Source organism: Tyto alba, unplaced genomic scaffold (assembly GCF_018691265.1).
Source record: "Tyto alba isolate M040663 unplaced genomic scaffold, T.alba_DEE_v4.0 Super-Scaffold_1, whole genome shotgun sequence".
NCBI classification, from domain to species: domain Eukaryota; kingdom Metazoa; phylum Chordata; class Aves; order Strigiformes; family Tytonidae; genus Tyto; species Tyto alba.
The window spans coordinates 35,964,134-35,979,385 of record NW_024881261.1 but is presented as its reverse complement, the minus strand read 5'-3'; the positions used below and the strand labels follow the sequence as shown (position 1 = coordinate 35,979,385).

At 39.6% G+C, this 15,252-nt stretch overlaps 2 protein-coding genes across 4 annotated transcripts in view; one reads left to right on the top strand and one right to left on the bottom strand.

Moving 5' to 3' along the window:
• The window catches only part of LRRTM3 (leucine rich repeat transmembrane neuronal 3), an 89,498-nt gene extending 86,344 nt beyond the window's left edge, over nt 1-3,154 (bottom strand). Inside the window, exons 1-2 of one of the 3 annotated variants that reach the window (XM_032994550.2) lie at nt 3,046-3,154; nt 787-2,318 (exon numbers count right to left, since the gene is read on the bottom strand). In XM_032994550.2, the coding sequence (XP_032850441.1) occupies nt 787-2,247 (1,461 nt within the window). In that variant the 5' untranslated portion in view covers nt 2,248-2,318; nt 3,046-3,154. Of the gene's footprint in view, nt 1-786; nt 2,447-2,639 lie in introns of those variants that run through there. The other 2 variants (XM_032994549.2, XM_032994548.2) reach the window with 2 other exon arrangements.
• Nucleotides 1-15,252, top strand: part of CTNNA3 (catenin alpha 3) — a 519,632-nt gene that overhangs the window by 234,787 nt on the left and 269,593 nt on the right. The window lies entirely within an intron of this gene.

Sequence of the window (15,252 nt, the reverse complement as noted above, 5' to 3'; positions counted from 1 at the left end):
ATGAAGTCACATAAACAGGTTTCAATTAATAGTTATCAGCCCTAAAAACACTGTATTATAATGCAGTACAGTAAATCCCATTGTACCTTTTTATTTTAACATTTTTATTAAGCCTAGCTTTCCCTCTGCTTTACTTTTGATGTGATACCTCATGTCCTAAGACAGTGCTTTAACTCCCCACCGGCTTTTTATTATATCTTGTGTTGGGCAGAAATCAGGCATTCTTTCAGAGCTGTTCCTGCACCATGTCTCTCAGACACTCAGAATTCATATGATGCTACAGTACCTGGGTCTTTAGTTTGCTCTCGGTTCAAAACCTGAGTTTCAGAGCAAGGGCTGGGGTTAGATGGGAGGGGAGGAGTGGGGGGGTGGCAGAGGGGGAGGAATGAGGGAAGCTGAGGTTGATTTTTCTTTTTTTTTTTTTTTTTCATTGTTGTCATTTTTCTCCCTAAACAGAGGCACAGTTGCTGCAGGTGCAGTGGATTACTTATGAAAGAAGTTTTCTATTTAAAAACAAGAGAGACTTTAATAGAATCAGTAGAGGGTTTGTACAATAGGTATTGTATTAAACCAGAGCTCAGGGTTCACATTGATTGTGGTATTTAAATTTCAATGAGTTGATTATGTATGAGAGTAAAATGACCAGTATTATGAATGTACAAAAAAGAGACATGGAAGAGCTGTGCCAGAAAAGTGAGAAAAACGTTCCCTTTATAGTCCCTAGAGTTCAATAAAGCACCACTATTTCCCAGCTTTTAAAAGCTCTTTTATCACAATGGTTCATACCTCACATTCCCTGGAGCCTGATTTGTTATACGTGCAGGGTCCTGTTCCATTCAGCAGCATCTCACTGGTTTCAGTGTTGGTAGGTTTGTAATCTACATAAAATTCCTGTGTGCTCGGAGTCATTTGCTTCAGTGACTGTCTTTTCTTTTTCCTGTGCCTTCGCATGAGAGAGCGCTGCTGCAGCTGCTTCATACTGGCTGGGTAACGCTTCCATGACACATAGATTACCAGCAGGATCACAAGCACAGACAAGAAAAGGGCCACGCTGCCAGCTATGATTTTATGGAAGGAGATGTGTTCTGTGTCGTGCTCAGGTTCGGAGCTTGATTCAGTGGCTCCAATAGTTGGGGGCAGAGGGGGCTTGCTGTCATGTTTAGGCCTGGTGAGTTTTGGTTTAAACGTTGGCTTTGGGAGAGCTCGTGCTAATTCAAACCTTTCCGTGGTACTTTTGCCACAGATGCTGTAGTTTTTCACTGCATCAATAACATTCACCCCTTGCAGCTCTTTGGGGCTGGCACAAATAATTGTATTTTCCCTCAGCCCTTTAAAACTTTTAAGCCAGTTTACCAGAGAGCAAATGTTTCTGCTGCATTCCCATATATTCCCAGCAAGGCTGATGTCATTGAGGGATATCCAAGAATCCAAAATTTCTTGACCAATAAATGTGAGCTTGTTTGAATCCAGGTTGAGGCGCTGTAAATTGGGCACACACTGAAAAACACTAGGTCCACTGAAAGCTTCTATTTCATTACCAGATAAATCAAGTCTTTGTAATGAGCTCCAGGTCCAGGACATAGTTTGTCCTATAACACTGATTTTATTCCACTGTAAATAAAGGTTTTGAAGGCTGACTAGCCTTGGAAAAAGTGCCAGGTTGAGCTTAGAAAATTGATTGTGCTCCAGATGAAGCTCTTTAAGTCTGATCATGCCTGCAAACACATTCCTCGCTAAACTTCGGATGCGATTATAACCCAGGTCCAACAGTTCAAGGTTCCTACAATCTTGAAATATTCGAACAGGAATGGTTCTTAGGGAATTGGACCGCAAATGTAAACTCAGCAGCTTCCTTAAGCCCCTGAACTGTTCAGATCCCAGAGACTGCAGCTGATTGTATGACAGATCCAAATTCCGGAGATTTGTCACAGGTCTGAAGGTATTATTAAGAAAATAGGAGATTCTGTTGGAACTCAAGATCAACTCTTTTAGTCTGCGTATTCCACTGAAAGCATTTTCGTCAATATTGCTGATGTGGTTATGGTCTAAATAGAGCCAGGTGAGTTGATTAAGACCTTTAAATTGATTGTATTTTAGTTTTTGGAGGCTGTTATATCGAAGGGACAAACCTAAACAACCAGCAGATATACTTGAGGGAATCTCCTGCAATTTCTGAGATTCACAATATACCATTTTGCCTTCACACCTACAGCCCTTAGGGCATCCTCGTTCAGCAGAAGAAAGCATTGTCAGTAATACAGTAGGGGCTATTACCAGAGCTACAGCTGATCCGCTCAGTAGCCTAATTACATTGAAACCTGGAAATAAAAACAACTTAGAAAAGTTATCCCCCCACACATCAGTCATTTCTTTCAATCATGCTAAACATATTTTACTTCAACAGTCATTTAAAAATCCCTAGCTCGACTCAACTACTTTTCATATTGTTTTCTTTACTCAGATTTTTTTAAAAGAATACCTTTATATAAATACTGAAAAACAGTTGGGTAAAAGGTGAAATCCCTAAACAATTTAACTGTTATAACGAATCACATCAAGGTAAGTCTATGGAGTAATTAAAGCAGAGGCTATGCAGTGGCTATGGACTATACATTAGAAAAATAACATGAAAAACATACCCATCCTTTGTGTTGTTCAAAGGTCGTCCTTAGGTCTTTTGTTTTTTGCTTAGTGTGCCACAAGCATGGCAGCCCCTGTCAGCTGCACTGTAGTGAGTCAGGGCTCGCTGACACCCAGGAAGAAAAATTGGACCCCTTGGGAGATGGACCGATTTTGGAACATTATTCTTTGCCAGCCATGCAGAACACTCCAAGAATAAATCAATCCCAACACAGCATTCGCAGCAGAATGTCAAATTCTTCCTAGGTAATAGGATCTTCATGGATATTACGTTTTTGCATCTTTATAGTTAGGAACCTGGCTTTTAAAATTTCTCTTTATAGGAAAGCATGTTAGATTCCTCCAAGCACCATTTAGCTATCTGAATTCACACGTCTGTATTCCATAGCACAGCAGTTCCCTTACTTAGTACCCGATCCGGCTAGGAAGCTGCTTTGTAGCATAGAAGGTAGAATAAGCCCGTACAATGAACAAGCTCTGCTCACTTCTGCATACTGTCATTCTGAGAGCTCCGTCCGACTGTTGCTTTGGTTTCAGGGAATGCAGTCTTATGTAAAGCTGCCCCCAGTGGCGAAGAATATTATGGGCATGTGCAGAAATGTCTTCCTTTTATCTTGCAAATGAGTAAGCTCTGCTGGGAAAAGAGTGATTGTTCTGAGTGACAGATAGAAGCGGAATGGCCAGCTCCGATGTAAACTAGTGAGGTGTGCTGAAATATCCAAATCCTCTTAGTCTCTTCTGCTGTTTGTGAAAGCTGTTTTGCATCCTTGAACTTAACAGCTCGGTGTGAGCTGCTGAGACTTTTGTCTGAAGGGCTAACATGACATTTGTAGGACATAGACACAAATTTTTGTTCCTAAGGTTTTGGGGTTTTTTTCTTCCTGCATTAGACATGTGTTCACATGACCTTTTTGCAATAACTCACTGTTTTTTAGTGAAGTATCAGCTCCCTCAGTGTGTCTCTCATCAAGCGTTTCAGTGGGGACACTATATTTTACAACATGAAAAATGTTTTGGAGCTGACATTTTGCCTTTTTGCTTTTTTCTTCTCTGTTAAAAGGCGTAGTGCCAGGAGGTTAGAAGAGAGTATTGTGCTCATTTATTTCCCAACTTGCTGTCACTTCTTTCCACAACACTAACACTTCAAACACAGGCTTCTGTAACCCTTACAATATAGGGACTAAGCAGCTTGGTATAGGGCCTGACTCGGATGAATTCTTTTGTTTTTACTGTAACTTAGGACATGGGCAGGTTTTTATATGAAGGTACAATATGCAGAGTGTTTTTAGATGTGTGACTGGGCAGTCCTTATATATCACATAAAGAGCCTTTTTCTCTTTCCTTCCTGCGTGCTGGAGAAAGGACACATCCTCTTATCTGGGCAGAGCAAAGGTAAGATGGTATTACGGCAAATGCACCATGCTGGTAGTCTTCCTTCACCAGGAAATATGCGATCAGAGCTGATGGTGGGGAAATATAAAATCAGGGCTCTTTGTCGTGCAAGAATAGGCTCAAGCCTGAAGAGAACTGTGCTGCTCGTTAAAAGAGGAGTACAGATTACAGTCCCTCAAATGCATCCAGACAGCTCTGAGAACTGCTTTTCCTTTCTGAGGCAGAAGCCCTTGGAATAGCGTGCTTTGAATTTTCCCTTATTATTCACTGCTGTGAGTGTAGAAGAACTTAAAGTGAGGTGAAACCTGAAATCCACGCGTTAAAATGCCAACGTTGCCTAGTAGTTAGTCTGTGAATGTCTTCAGGTTTAGACTAATCCCACTAGTATTAATGCATATATCAATAGTGCCTAAATTAGGAGCACAGTTGCCCCTGGCTAACAACTATAAACATCTTCCATGTCAGGAGTCAGAAATACATACCTGCATCAAGGCACATCCTGTGAAAATTCTCCCCTTTGGGTCAGATTTGTGGAAAGGGAAAGGGTTAATTCATTAATCTGTGTGACTGTCAATGTCTCCCACTGCCTACTACAGCTTGGTGCTGGCTCTTCAATCTGATCTGTAGGGTTGAGGAGCCAGTGACAAACTGCGGGCTGCACTGGGAACTGTGATGGTCTGGGGAGCTGTTCTGCTGGCAGTGTCACGTGCCAGCCTTCATGTGCCTGTTACAGGTTTTCTGTCACTGCCTTGGGGTCCCTCTGTACTTGATGGAGCAGGATTGGCAGCTTCAGAAGACAGTTTGGACCTTCAGTACTTCACTTTGTCTCTTGGAACTGCCGCTCTTCCTCTGTTGACAGTAGGGGATGCCTGTGACAGGTAAACTCTTTATTGAAATGGCTCAGGTTCATAAACTAAGATGGCATGACATTAGGTGTGAGTGTTCACCTGGTCCAAACACAGCATGTAAAGCTTCAGAGAACATCCAGAACCTGTCTCCTGAAGAGTTGATGCTACCTAGTATACCAGCTCAGTCCTACTCTTCTCCCCAGACGTTGCCTATTCTCTTGGCTCTTCCTCTTTTGTCTTTTCTCCCTCCTCCATCTTCTCTGTGGACTAAACAAGTAAGTCCTCTGCCACCATGAGTCAGCAGAGCTTCGGCAGCTTTTCTAGGGTTTTAATAATTGCCAATATACTGGACAAATAGGAGGGAACTGCTTCTCTTCTACCATGAGTTATTTTAATTTTTCTGAAAGGGGTGAGGCATCAAGAGATGAACATAGAGAGCATCAAATCTATGTTAATGGATTGCCAAATTCAATTTTCTTTACTGAGATCCTTTTTGAATTACACAAGCAGGAAAAGTGCCAGTGTCTGATAAACAGTTTTTTAAAATTACATTTCTGTATCTTCATGCAGCTGAATTGGTTCTTTTCAAATTGTGGAAATAAAGCTGCTCCCAGTGTGAAACATTTCATACCAAATTTCAGACCAATCTGGCCATATTATAAACTAGGAAAAACAGAGAATTAAGTTAAAGCTACATTTTAGATAAAAGGATACGTTTTATAAGTGATTTAACCTTTGACTTGGATCAACTACAGTTTATATACCTGTGTAACCCCATTGCATTACCATTTAACTCATATATCCAGGAAAAAAGAACTTGATGGCAGCCTGGCTCACTTGTCTTATGGATAAGCTAAAGCTAGTTTTCATCAGAGCTAATACTGCAACTCCTGAATGCCTAAAATCCAGGAGTTTGTTGAAGGTTTGGTGTAAATTTAACTTGTCCTCCACATGAGTTTGTGTTAGTTGTTGTGAGTTGTGATAGTTGCCGTAGCCACAGGGCATTTTAAGTTCACTGCTCTGTGCCATTGTGTCCTGTCCTGGAACAGCAGCTCCTAGTCACAAACAAGAGGTAAAAACTGCAAGTGACAGAAGTCTTAATGACTTTACACTGTTGGAATATTAGTTCTCAGAAACAGTGTTATTGCTTCTCTTCTGCCAATGAAGACATCATTTTATGCAATTCTGCAAAGACAGATGATCTTAAGAGAAATATTTCATTTATTTGTGTACTCTCACACACAGTCTGTGTTTTGGGATTTCAACTTTAGACATAAATTGAGATGCCACAGAACCTGAGAAGCTTATTAGTTTTTACTTGTATGCCTCTGATCACGCCAATTTGTTTTTCTGGGCTTTTTCTGAGGAGAAAATGGCATACATGAGAAAATACATTGACAAATGTGTTGCTAAATATGTTTTAACATTCACACAGATGAAAAGTGATGTGTTGGGTGGAGCCTGTGATGAACACAGTGTTTTCTTCATCAGCACAATAGACGAATTCAAAGTTGTTTGGAAATGATACACTATCCCAAGATAGTGATGGCCCAGATTTTTGTCTTGGTACTAAACTTTCATTAGGTTTTCTGCCTGGAAATTGTTCTAGATGGATTTCACTGCTATCTGATTTTGCAGTAATTTGCTTTAATTTAATTTCGTCTTTGATTTTGGTTTTGCTTATGTAGTTAAATTTTAGTATATTTTATTTTTCCATTCATTTTGACTGTGGTCTCTGTACCTAGCTGCAATTTTCCTATGGAAAGCTTAAAATGAACTGCAGCCAGCATAGTGAAGGGTGAATCAAAAGATGACATTCACTGTGAAAGCCTGTTCCACCACAGAGCTGGTTTGGAATTGAAACATTTTGTAGAGGAAAGAGCAAATAGCAAATCTTGCATTTTTCAGAGTTATGAGAAGGTACCTGTAATGACCAGGTACATCTGTTTGCTAAGTACATTTGAAAAGGGGGGATGACAGAATTATCAGGCTCCGGGAGAATGGGGATGAGGAGTGTAGGGAAGAGATGTAAACTTCCCAAAGCCTAAGGAACTAGCATTTACCAGGTCCTAGTAGGATTCCACGTAAATCAGCAGTCAAAATCCTTCCCCTGTCCTGTCACTTGATTCTCATCAGCCTTCCTCGGGACATTTCATGCTTACTCTTTGAAAGGCAGTTCTTGTTTAATGATGTGATTACAAAAAAAAAAGAAACAATTTTTTGAAAAGTTTCCATTTCTGTTACTCTCATAAAAAATCCATTCAGAAAAGCAGTATGATCCTTTTGAGCCACAGTGCATTATGCTCTTAGTACACAAACTTCAGAATGTAGACTTCTGGGTACAGCATTTTTTTTTTGTTCATAGATAGAGCTCGTGGGTCTAGGAGTGACTTTGTGTGTGTGGTTGCATGTCCCTTTGGGGAACCGTAGTTAAGAAGTGCTGCACTGTGTTCTTTGGGGTTTATGAAGTGACAACGTATGTCTTTCCCTTGACTTCATTTCACTGTAAAGAAACTAGGAGTCAGCTGGGTTAGCAATAGTAGCTTGTTCTAAATGATACTGTAGTGTGCTATCACTGTATCGTTAAGAGTAGATAAGTCTAATAAAATATGTTTGCAATTTTTGAGCCAGTGATTAAATGAACCTGCTGTTCCATGAGGATCAGATTAGAGCTGGGGGAGTATAACTCCCAGTGTAAATATCAGAGCGTGGGAAGACGGAGGGAAACTCAGGATGCAGGATTTGCCAAAGGCAGACATAAGGAAAGGGAAGTGTGGGAAAGCCAGGTTTAAGGAACATGCAGGGAAGGGAAATGGAGGCAACAAAAAAAGCTCTGAAGAAGCAGGGAGAGGAGGATCTTGAGACTAGGGAGGGTCTTACCCCGTCAGTTTGTCAGTACTGACCTAAAGGACCATGGTGCTAAGTGGTAGATGGGTGAGGTGGATAAGTGAAAATATCCCCTTGCTCTCCTGCGAGAACAATTACCTTTGCAAAGCCTCCCCTGGCCTCTGGTGAAAGGATCCCATGTTACAAATTCTGTGATAAGCTGAAGGAACATCTGAAGCTGAATAAGAGCCGTGCCCCCTTTCTAGGAGTCAGTAACCTCCGTAACATCTGATTGCTTGTAGAGGGCATCAGGGACACTTCTGTCAGATTGTGTATACTCGGAGGATCTCCCCAGTGCTGTGGTTCACAGGGCAACACGGGCTATCGCTTTCCTCATGCACAGTTACACACCGTTGAATAATGAAGCTTTTCCAACTGTACAGTTTTTTTATTTTTTTACATCTGTGCATTGTGGATAGGTCACAGGGGCCTCTAATCTGTCCCAGGGTAGATAATGCTGCATACAAGCCTACAACCTTCATTCATGACATGCAGTGACTCTATTTTTGTATCCTGTCATAACTCCTGTATCCTTAATGAGGCATCGGACACTCAGCTGTTCCCCAATTGACTTCTTGTCCTATGATTTTGAAGCTGTTTGAAGGCAAGCAGCCTGTGCTTCAGTCTCATCCTCTGGAGACACGACTACATAAGATACAAAACTATCATTTTACTTTCTGAAATTGATAGGTACCGCTTCTGTTTTAGTGGATTTAGTGTTGATTCATTCAAGCTTGTCCTCCAGCACCTTGGTGAAAGGGGAATATGAGTAAAAGCAGCAGAAGGCAAATGATCGTTACTGAAGGAAATGAAATTAATTACATTATACACATAGTGCTAGCTTCAACCTGCAGACCATGAATGATACATGCTGTAAGTGCCCTGGAGATGTGTAAGTGCAAAATGGAAGGCGGTCCTAGTGGCCTCTGCTTGTGATTCTGCCTTTAGCCTTTATGAAGGTGCCAGAGAGATCAGGTTAGAATAAACCCAGGCTTGTTGCAAATGCTTTCCAATCTTTTATTGGTCCAGGATGCCACTGCTGGAAGAGTGCCTACTGTCATATTGTTCAGGCAGTACTTGTGGGGTTTATGTAGCTTGAAGTATTCAGAAACCCTTAGGTGTCACCATGAAATATGCTTGACTATGGAGTATGATTTGTTCTCCTAGGGGTATCTGACTTCTCCCTTGCTATAACAATTCTGCATATGCATCAATGGCAGGCTGTGATAGATGGCAGAGGTAATCGACTTCCTTCCTGAGGAGCCATATTAACAATGGAGATCTTCTAGAAATGTTTTGCTCATGGGGACATCAGGCTGGAGGTGTTGCTTAACTGAATTCAAGCAGGGTCGCAGCCAGTTTGCAGCGGTGGGACATCCCTGGAGCAGCTCTGTGCTGCCATGTAAAGAATCAAAGGGGATAGGGAGCAGGTGGTTTCAGAACATGTACCTGCGTGGCCCTTGAGGCTCTTTTTGATATTACAGGCTGCTCCAAGCTCTCATGAGCTGAACAGTAGATGACTTGCTAATGATAGTCATGGCTAATGAGCAGCAAATGGGAGGAGTATAGGTCTTTGGTGTCTTGATAAGACCGAGGAGAAAAGTCTTATCCAGTATCCATTCAGGATACTGGAATGTCTGACTCTGTCTGATAGTCTACCTAGAACTAGTGTGATGAACAATTTAACTAGGGGTTGATGGAGCATATGTGTGCACATATATACTTTTTCTTCTTTAGAGAGTGAATTGGAAAAGTGGATGCATACTGCGATGAAGTTTTCCATTAATCGGCTACGTTTCAATAGAAGATTTATACAAATAAATGTTTTCCAATGGAAGGACACTTTGTTGGGGGAAAAAGAATAATCTTGACAGTGTCCAGTTCTGGCCAGAGGGAAAGGAGGGAGCTCTGAGCATGTCTCATCTTACTGGTAAGAACAGGAACAGTAACATGTGACTAAGGACTAATGAGGTGGTGGTATTGTCAGTAATATGGTCATTTTGACAGTGTTTTATTTTTCACCAAACCCTAGACCTTTTCAGTCTTCAATATTGGTGTGTAGTTTAAAACCTCAGGGTAGTTTTTCCTCCTCAGATGTTCCTTCTACCTTCATGCCTTTGCCTATATCTTCTCCTACTTAACCCCTACCCTCTGTATACTTCTCTGAGGAATAAATATTTGTCAGTTGCTCGGCATAGAGCATAGATACACAATGCATGTTCACCTGATCTTATGATTTTCAGACATGTTCCCTGTTACTCAATTAACTAGTAGCTCCTTGGCTCTCTAAATGAAACTGCCTTGGTATCTCACTATACAGTGAAGCTGCAGAGCTAGTTATTCTGTCAGGACAGTGTGGTCGTATCTGTTGGCTGCTGTGGCTCCTGACTGCTGGAGGGAGGCAGCTGGCAAGCACTTTCATTATAGGAAAACCATGATGACCACATTATATTAAAAGCCATTCAAGAAAATCTTAAAACTTGCTTTCCAAACTTTGGCTTTTACCCTAATTTTCTTTGGGTCTTAATATCTCCACTTCTGAGCGATAGTGGCCTCTAATTATCCTTTAAGTTGATCAGCATAATAGATGATTGCTTCACTTTTTGTCTGACACTAGTTGTTTTCAAGCATACATCTTTTCCATCAGTTAAGCCATGTATACGTAGCATTCCTTTGGATCAGACCTAGATGAGTAGATATGACAATTAGTCTTGTACTTCCTAGTCTTACTGTTCTTCAGTGTAAACAGGCATACAGGTGTAAGCAGTCAAGGAGTGCAGAATAGCTTGATTTCATTTGACCTGTTGAAGTATTCTAAAAGAATTTCCAATGTCTCTGTTCACTTGCTTATGCGTGAAAAACTCTGCAAAGAAAAAAGCATCCTAGCTTACCTCTATTAGGATTTATGCTTGGACTCGAGTCTGAGATTGTGATTTCAAATCCAAAGACAGTCAGAGTGATGTGTTACTATACAGCTTTAGTAACATTTTGAAGAGAAAACTAAACATGACAGTTGAGCAGATTTGCAACTGAAAGAGAAAAAACACGAACAAAGTTAAGAAGCATATAATTATGTTCATTCATACTGTGACTAGCATAAAAATGATTTATTCCAAATGGTTACAGTTGCCTGCTTAGTCACTTCCTTCCCTGGCTTCAGCCTAATTCGGTTTTCTGGCATTTTCCTGCCAAAAATGTTTGTTCTCCTTTTCATCAAAAGTTTCAGATTTTTGTAGCTTTTAATAATTCAATCAAGTCTTTTTCAATTAAGCAAGCTACAGCAGTTTTTAGAAAGTCTAGCTTTGGTAGCTGCTGTTCCTGAGAAAGCTCAGAATCTTAATTATACTGACAGTCTTGGTTTGTTAACCAGCCTGTAATCTGCTTCTGCTTAGTCATGGAGGTCGCTCATCTGTGCCCAATAATGATGGACTAGAACTTTCTGGTTTAAAAAAAAATACAAAAGGTGAATTGTTGCAGGTGTGTTTTGACTATTCCATTCTGTACTTGCCATCCTTATTCTTTTTTCATTTGTGTGTCTGGCAAAGAGAGCTCTGAAGAAACCACATGTGATTTAATTGACTTCTTAGTTCATCTTTTCAGGCCATGTCTACCCAAGAAAATTGTCTTAAATTAAATTAAAGATTAAAGAAAAAAATAAACATACAGCCAAACCCCAACATATTTAAGTGATTTAGGAAAGTGCAACAGACTCCCATATAATTATTTTCAAAACAAAAAGCTTGGTTACTGCAGATTTATTTTGGTTTCTGTGACAGTATACTGTTTATTAAAACTAAGTGTCTACTATCCAGGGGGCAGGACAGCAAACAAATGACAAAACCATCTCAAAGGGACTCAAATATACATGGTGGTTGCCTGCTGAGTCACAGTGTAAAACAATAAATATCTGCAAAATGTTAATTTCCAATTGACCAAAATGTTGAAGAGTGCTGCAAGCAAGGGAGGAAGAGAGGAAGCTGACGTGAAGAGAAGAATTGGAGTTTTCACCGTTTCTTCTCTTTCTTGCAACAATAGTGGGATAGGCACATTGTAGTTCTAGCATTTTGTAAATCCTTCTGCATCTCCTAAGTAGTTAAGAAGCTTAAAAACACCTTTCTCTCTTACAGTTTATTTGCGTACAGAAACAGTTAGAAAGCAAGGGATGCTGCCAAATAATAGCCAAGTACAGACTGGTCGGCCCACAGAGTGGAGACACAGGAGAGCTGAACCTGAGTGAGGCAACGGCTTCGTTTCTGTGTCCCTATATGGTAACAGGAATTGGGAGAAAATAGACTTATAAACGTGAACTCAGTTTCAAAACCAAACCTTTTGCTTCCAGACACACAGGAAGCAGGCACATCTCCATCCACTTGTTCTTACAAGGTACCTCTTTTGTCACAGATACATGACAGAAAAATCTGTCTATGTAATAGGGAAATCATGTGGCTTGCTGATTTGATCTTACAGCATATGTTTGTGTCATCATTTATTTGTCATTTGGACAAATTGACCAGATTGAAATCCAGAGCATGAATAGACATGTACCAATATAATTAACTTAACAAAAATACTTAACTGGGGGGGTTTCTACTGATGTGTGTTGAGCAGTTTCCCGGTTGCTTTGTAAGACTGTAAGCTCCTAGAAAGGAATGTGCTTTTTTTCTATCAATGTCAGACTAAAAAGGACTCTGTTCTTGAGATAATACGTACAAATCTAATACACAGAACAATTGTAAATAGAGTGATGTCAAAATGTTGTTTAGTTTGAAATTCCTAGGAAAAGTAGAACAGAAGGATATCTCAGGGGAAGATAAATATACATCTCTTTCTTTTTTTTTTTTTTTTTTTTTTTTTTTTTTACTTCCTTAGTATGTATCATTTCAGCTGTATAGTTTAGTTTATACTGTGATAATTGAACCTCACAATACAGTCTCTGTGGGACTCTTCTAAGGTGATATGCCTTGGTGCTGTTTGCATGCATAAAGAATTCATATAGGGTAGTAAAAGCTAAAAGACATAGAAGTCTCATGTTTCAGTGTAAAACCTGGAAAGTAACTAATTGGTGTTAGGAAAAGAAAAAAAAAAAAGGTACTGTATGGCCATGTCAGTGAATAAGAGCTGTCTCCTATAAAGATCTTAGCAGTTTCATTTAAAATGCCTAGTACTTGCCACTCTGAGACAGAAAGCTGTAAGAGATTCAGTGCTCTTATCTGACATAGCGACTTCAGTGTTCTTCTGTGTGATTTAAAGTCAAGTAGAAATATGCTGTTAGAATGGAGATATCTGTAAACGGATAAAAGTCTTGGAGTTGTATCAGAACACTACTGTATGAGAGAATCTCCAAAAAGAAAACTATAAATGTCCTTGAATGTATTTGCTCCTTACATAAATACTATGGTATCTGGAATTCTGTATCAGATACCTGCTGATCAAAACATTAACATTTTAAATAAGTTGATAATTCATATGTTCAGGTAAAGACCAGGGTTTAATAATCCACCCTTTTGTACACACAGAGACACGAGAGGAAGACAGGAGTGGATATGCCAGGCTCTGTAACAGTTGAAAAGCAAGACTTGATTTTGCAAAGCTCCTTAATTTTGATGAAACAAAGTTTTATCCCGAAGGCAGATTTAGAAAAGGTTTCCAGTAACAGTTACTACTCTGGTTCTTAATGTCTGTGCACAAAGTCCAAATCCACTTGTGATAGTTACTGTACCTTCAGTGAGAACTGTGGAAGCCTGCTTCTGTCATTACCCATTACTGACATGGCAGGAATTAGCATAGTACTGATAAGCTTCCAACTTGGACCTTGTACTTAAAAAAAGGTTGTTGTAAATTAGATCAAGGACATGGAGAAAGAGAGAATGCCTACTCTTCGTACCACAGTTTCTTACAGTCAAATGTCTTAACTGATGACAGTATTAATTATCATATAATGAATGTGGTTCATTTGCAGAATTTCACAGTGGGAGAGGATACTCCATTGGTATATTTTTCTCTCTCTTGGTCTTTTTGAACATTTAATGCCATATCATATAATGAACTAATACAACAAGTCGCACCCAAAAGATTGGGGGGGAGAGGGGGGGAAGCTGCTGATCCTTTTAAGTCTGGCAAAATTAGCCTCTTAAATGTTCAACATATAATTTAATAGATATGCCGGTGACCTTTCTTCTGTTGCTGTTCTTTTTTACTGCTACTGGAAGTACTTGATGGCTATTTTATGTCCTTTTATTTTAAAGTGTTTATCTGGTACATTTGTATTCTTTGCTTATGTTGCTACTTAGTTGCTATTTTTTACTTTAGGCCTCTTGCAGCAAAAATTTATAAAATCCTGTATGTCCCACTGTGCCTAGAATATATTTCAAAGAGTAAATGCTTTCAGTGGTTTACAAGTTTGCAGCCTCTGCCACACTTTGCTAGTATTTGTCTTTTGCTTTCTGCACAATTTGCTTGGTACCGTATGCTACCTCCTTGTCAAAGGCTGGCTGGAAGTGTCATGTGTGTCAGTAGTGACTTGATTTGCTACAGTTTAATGCAAAAGCAGTCAGCAGTCTGCTTTGTTTCAGTTCCTATTCTTCCCATTGTTGCCATTCAGGGAAAGTAGAAGCCAGATATGAAACCATTTATGAAATCAGTAAGGAGTTTCTCATGTTCTCAGATAAAAAAGAATTTAAAAATTATGGACAGTTTTACTCATCGTTATATGGAGTGATACACTATTTAAACACTTGCCAGGAGTGCTAGTGAACGGGCGTATCAGTGAGTCAGATGTAAATGTGTATGTCAGGACAACAGCATCCTTCAGCACATGTTTTTGATACGTCTCTCAGAGGTCACTATTAGGAACTTAGTGATGAGTTTCCTGATTTAACATAGCAATTACTAGGAGTATGTTTTACTGATTTCTGTTTCTTGTGGAATGAATGACTGTCTCTATTTATCTCTAATTAGTACTCTGCATGATTAGAACAAGGGTCAGAGATAAATATTTTATGTAGAGTCACTGTTTGGATAGTTTTACTCCTAATATTCAAGGTAATTAATCTATCATATTTTATACTGATTCCATTTATGCATTTTTAATTTAAGCATTAAGAACTCATGAGTATGTGCTAGACATGTCTGTGTATGTTGTAGGTAGTGTTTTTAGAAGATTTATAAAATCCAAAATGGAAGTAATTTGTTGTTTTGGAGTCTTAAGACAATCTATAGGAATTATTGCTTGGTTTGAAATAAAATTAATAAGTGGGAACTCACTATGAAGTTCTGCTGCCTCTCCTGAGTTTTGTCACAACCTTTATTTAGTGGAATAGATTTTGGCATTCTTCAGTCAGCTGTACTGGACCCCCATGTTCTTTACTTCCCCAAGAAAGGAAATCATTTCATGTGAAGAAAATGCAGTATGAATCTGTCCCTTAAATGGAGACTGCCCTCATAAGTCAAGAGCCATGTAAACATCACAGAGTTAAATTTGCTTGGC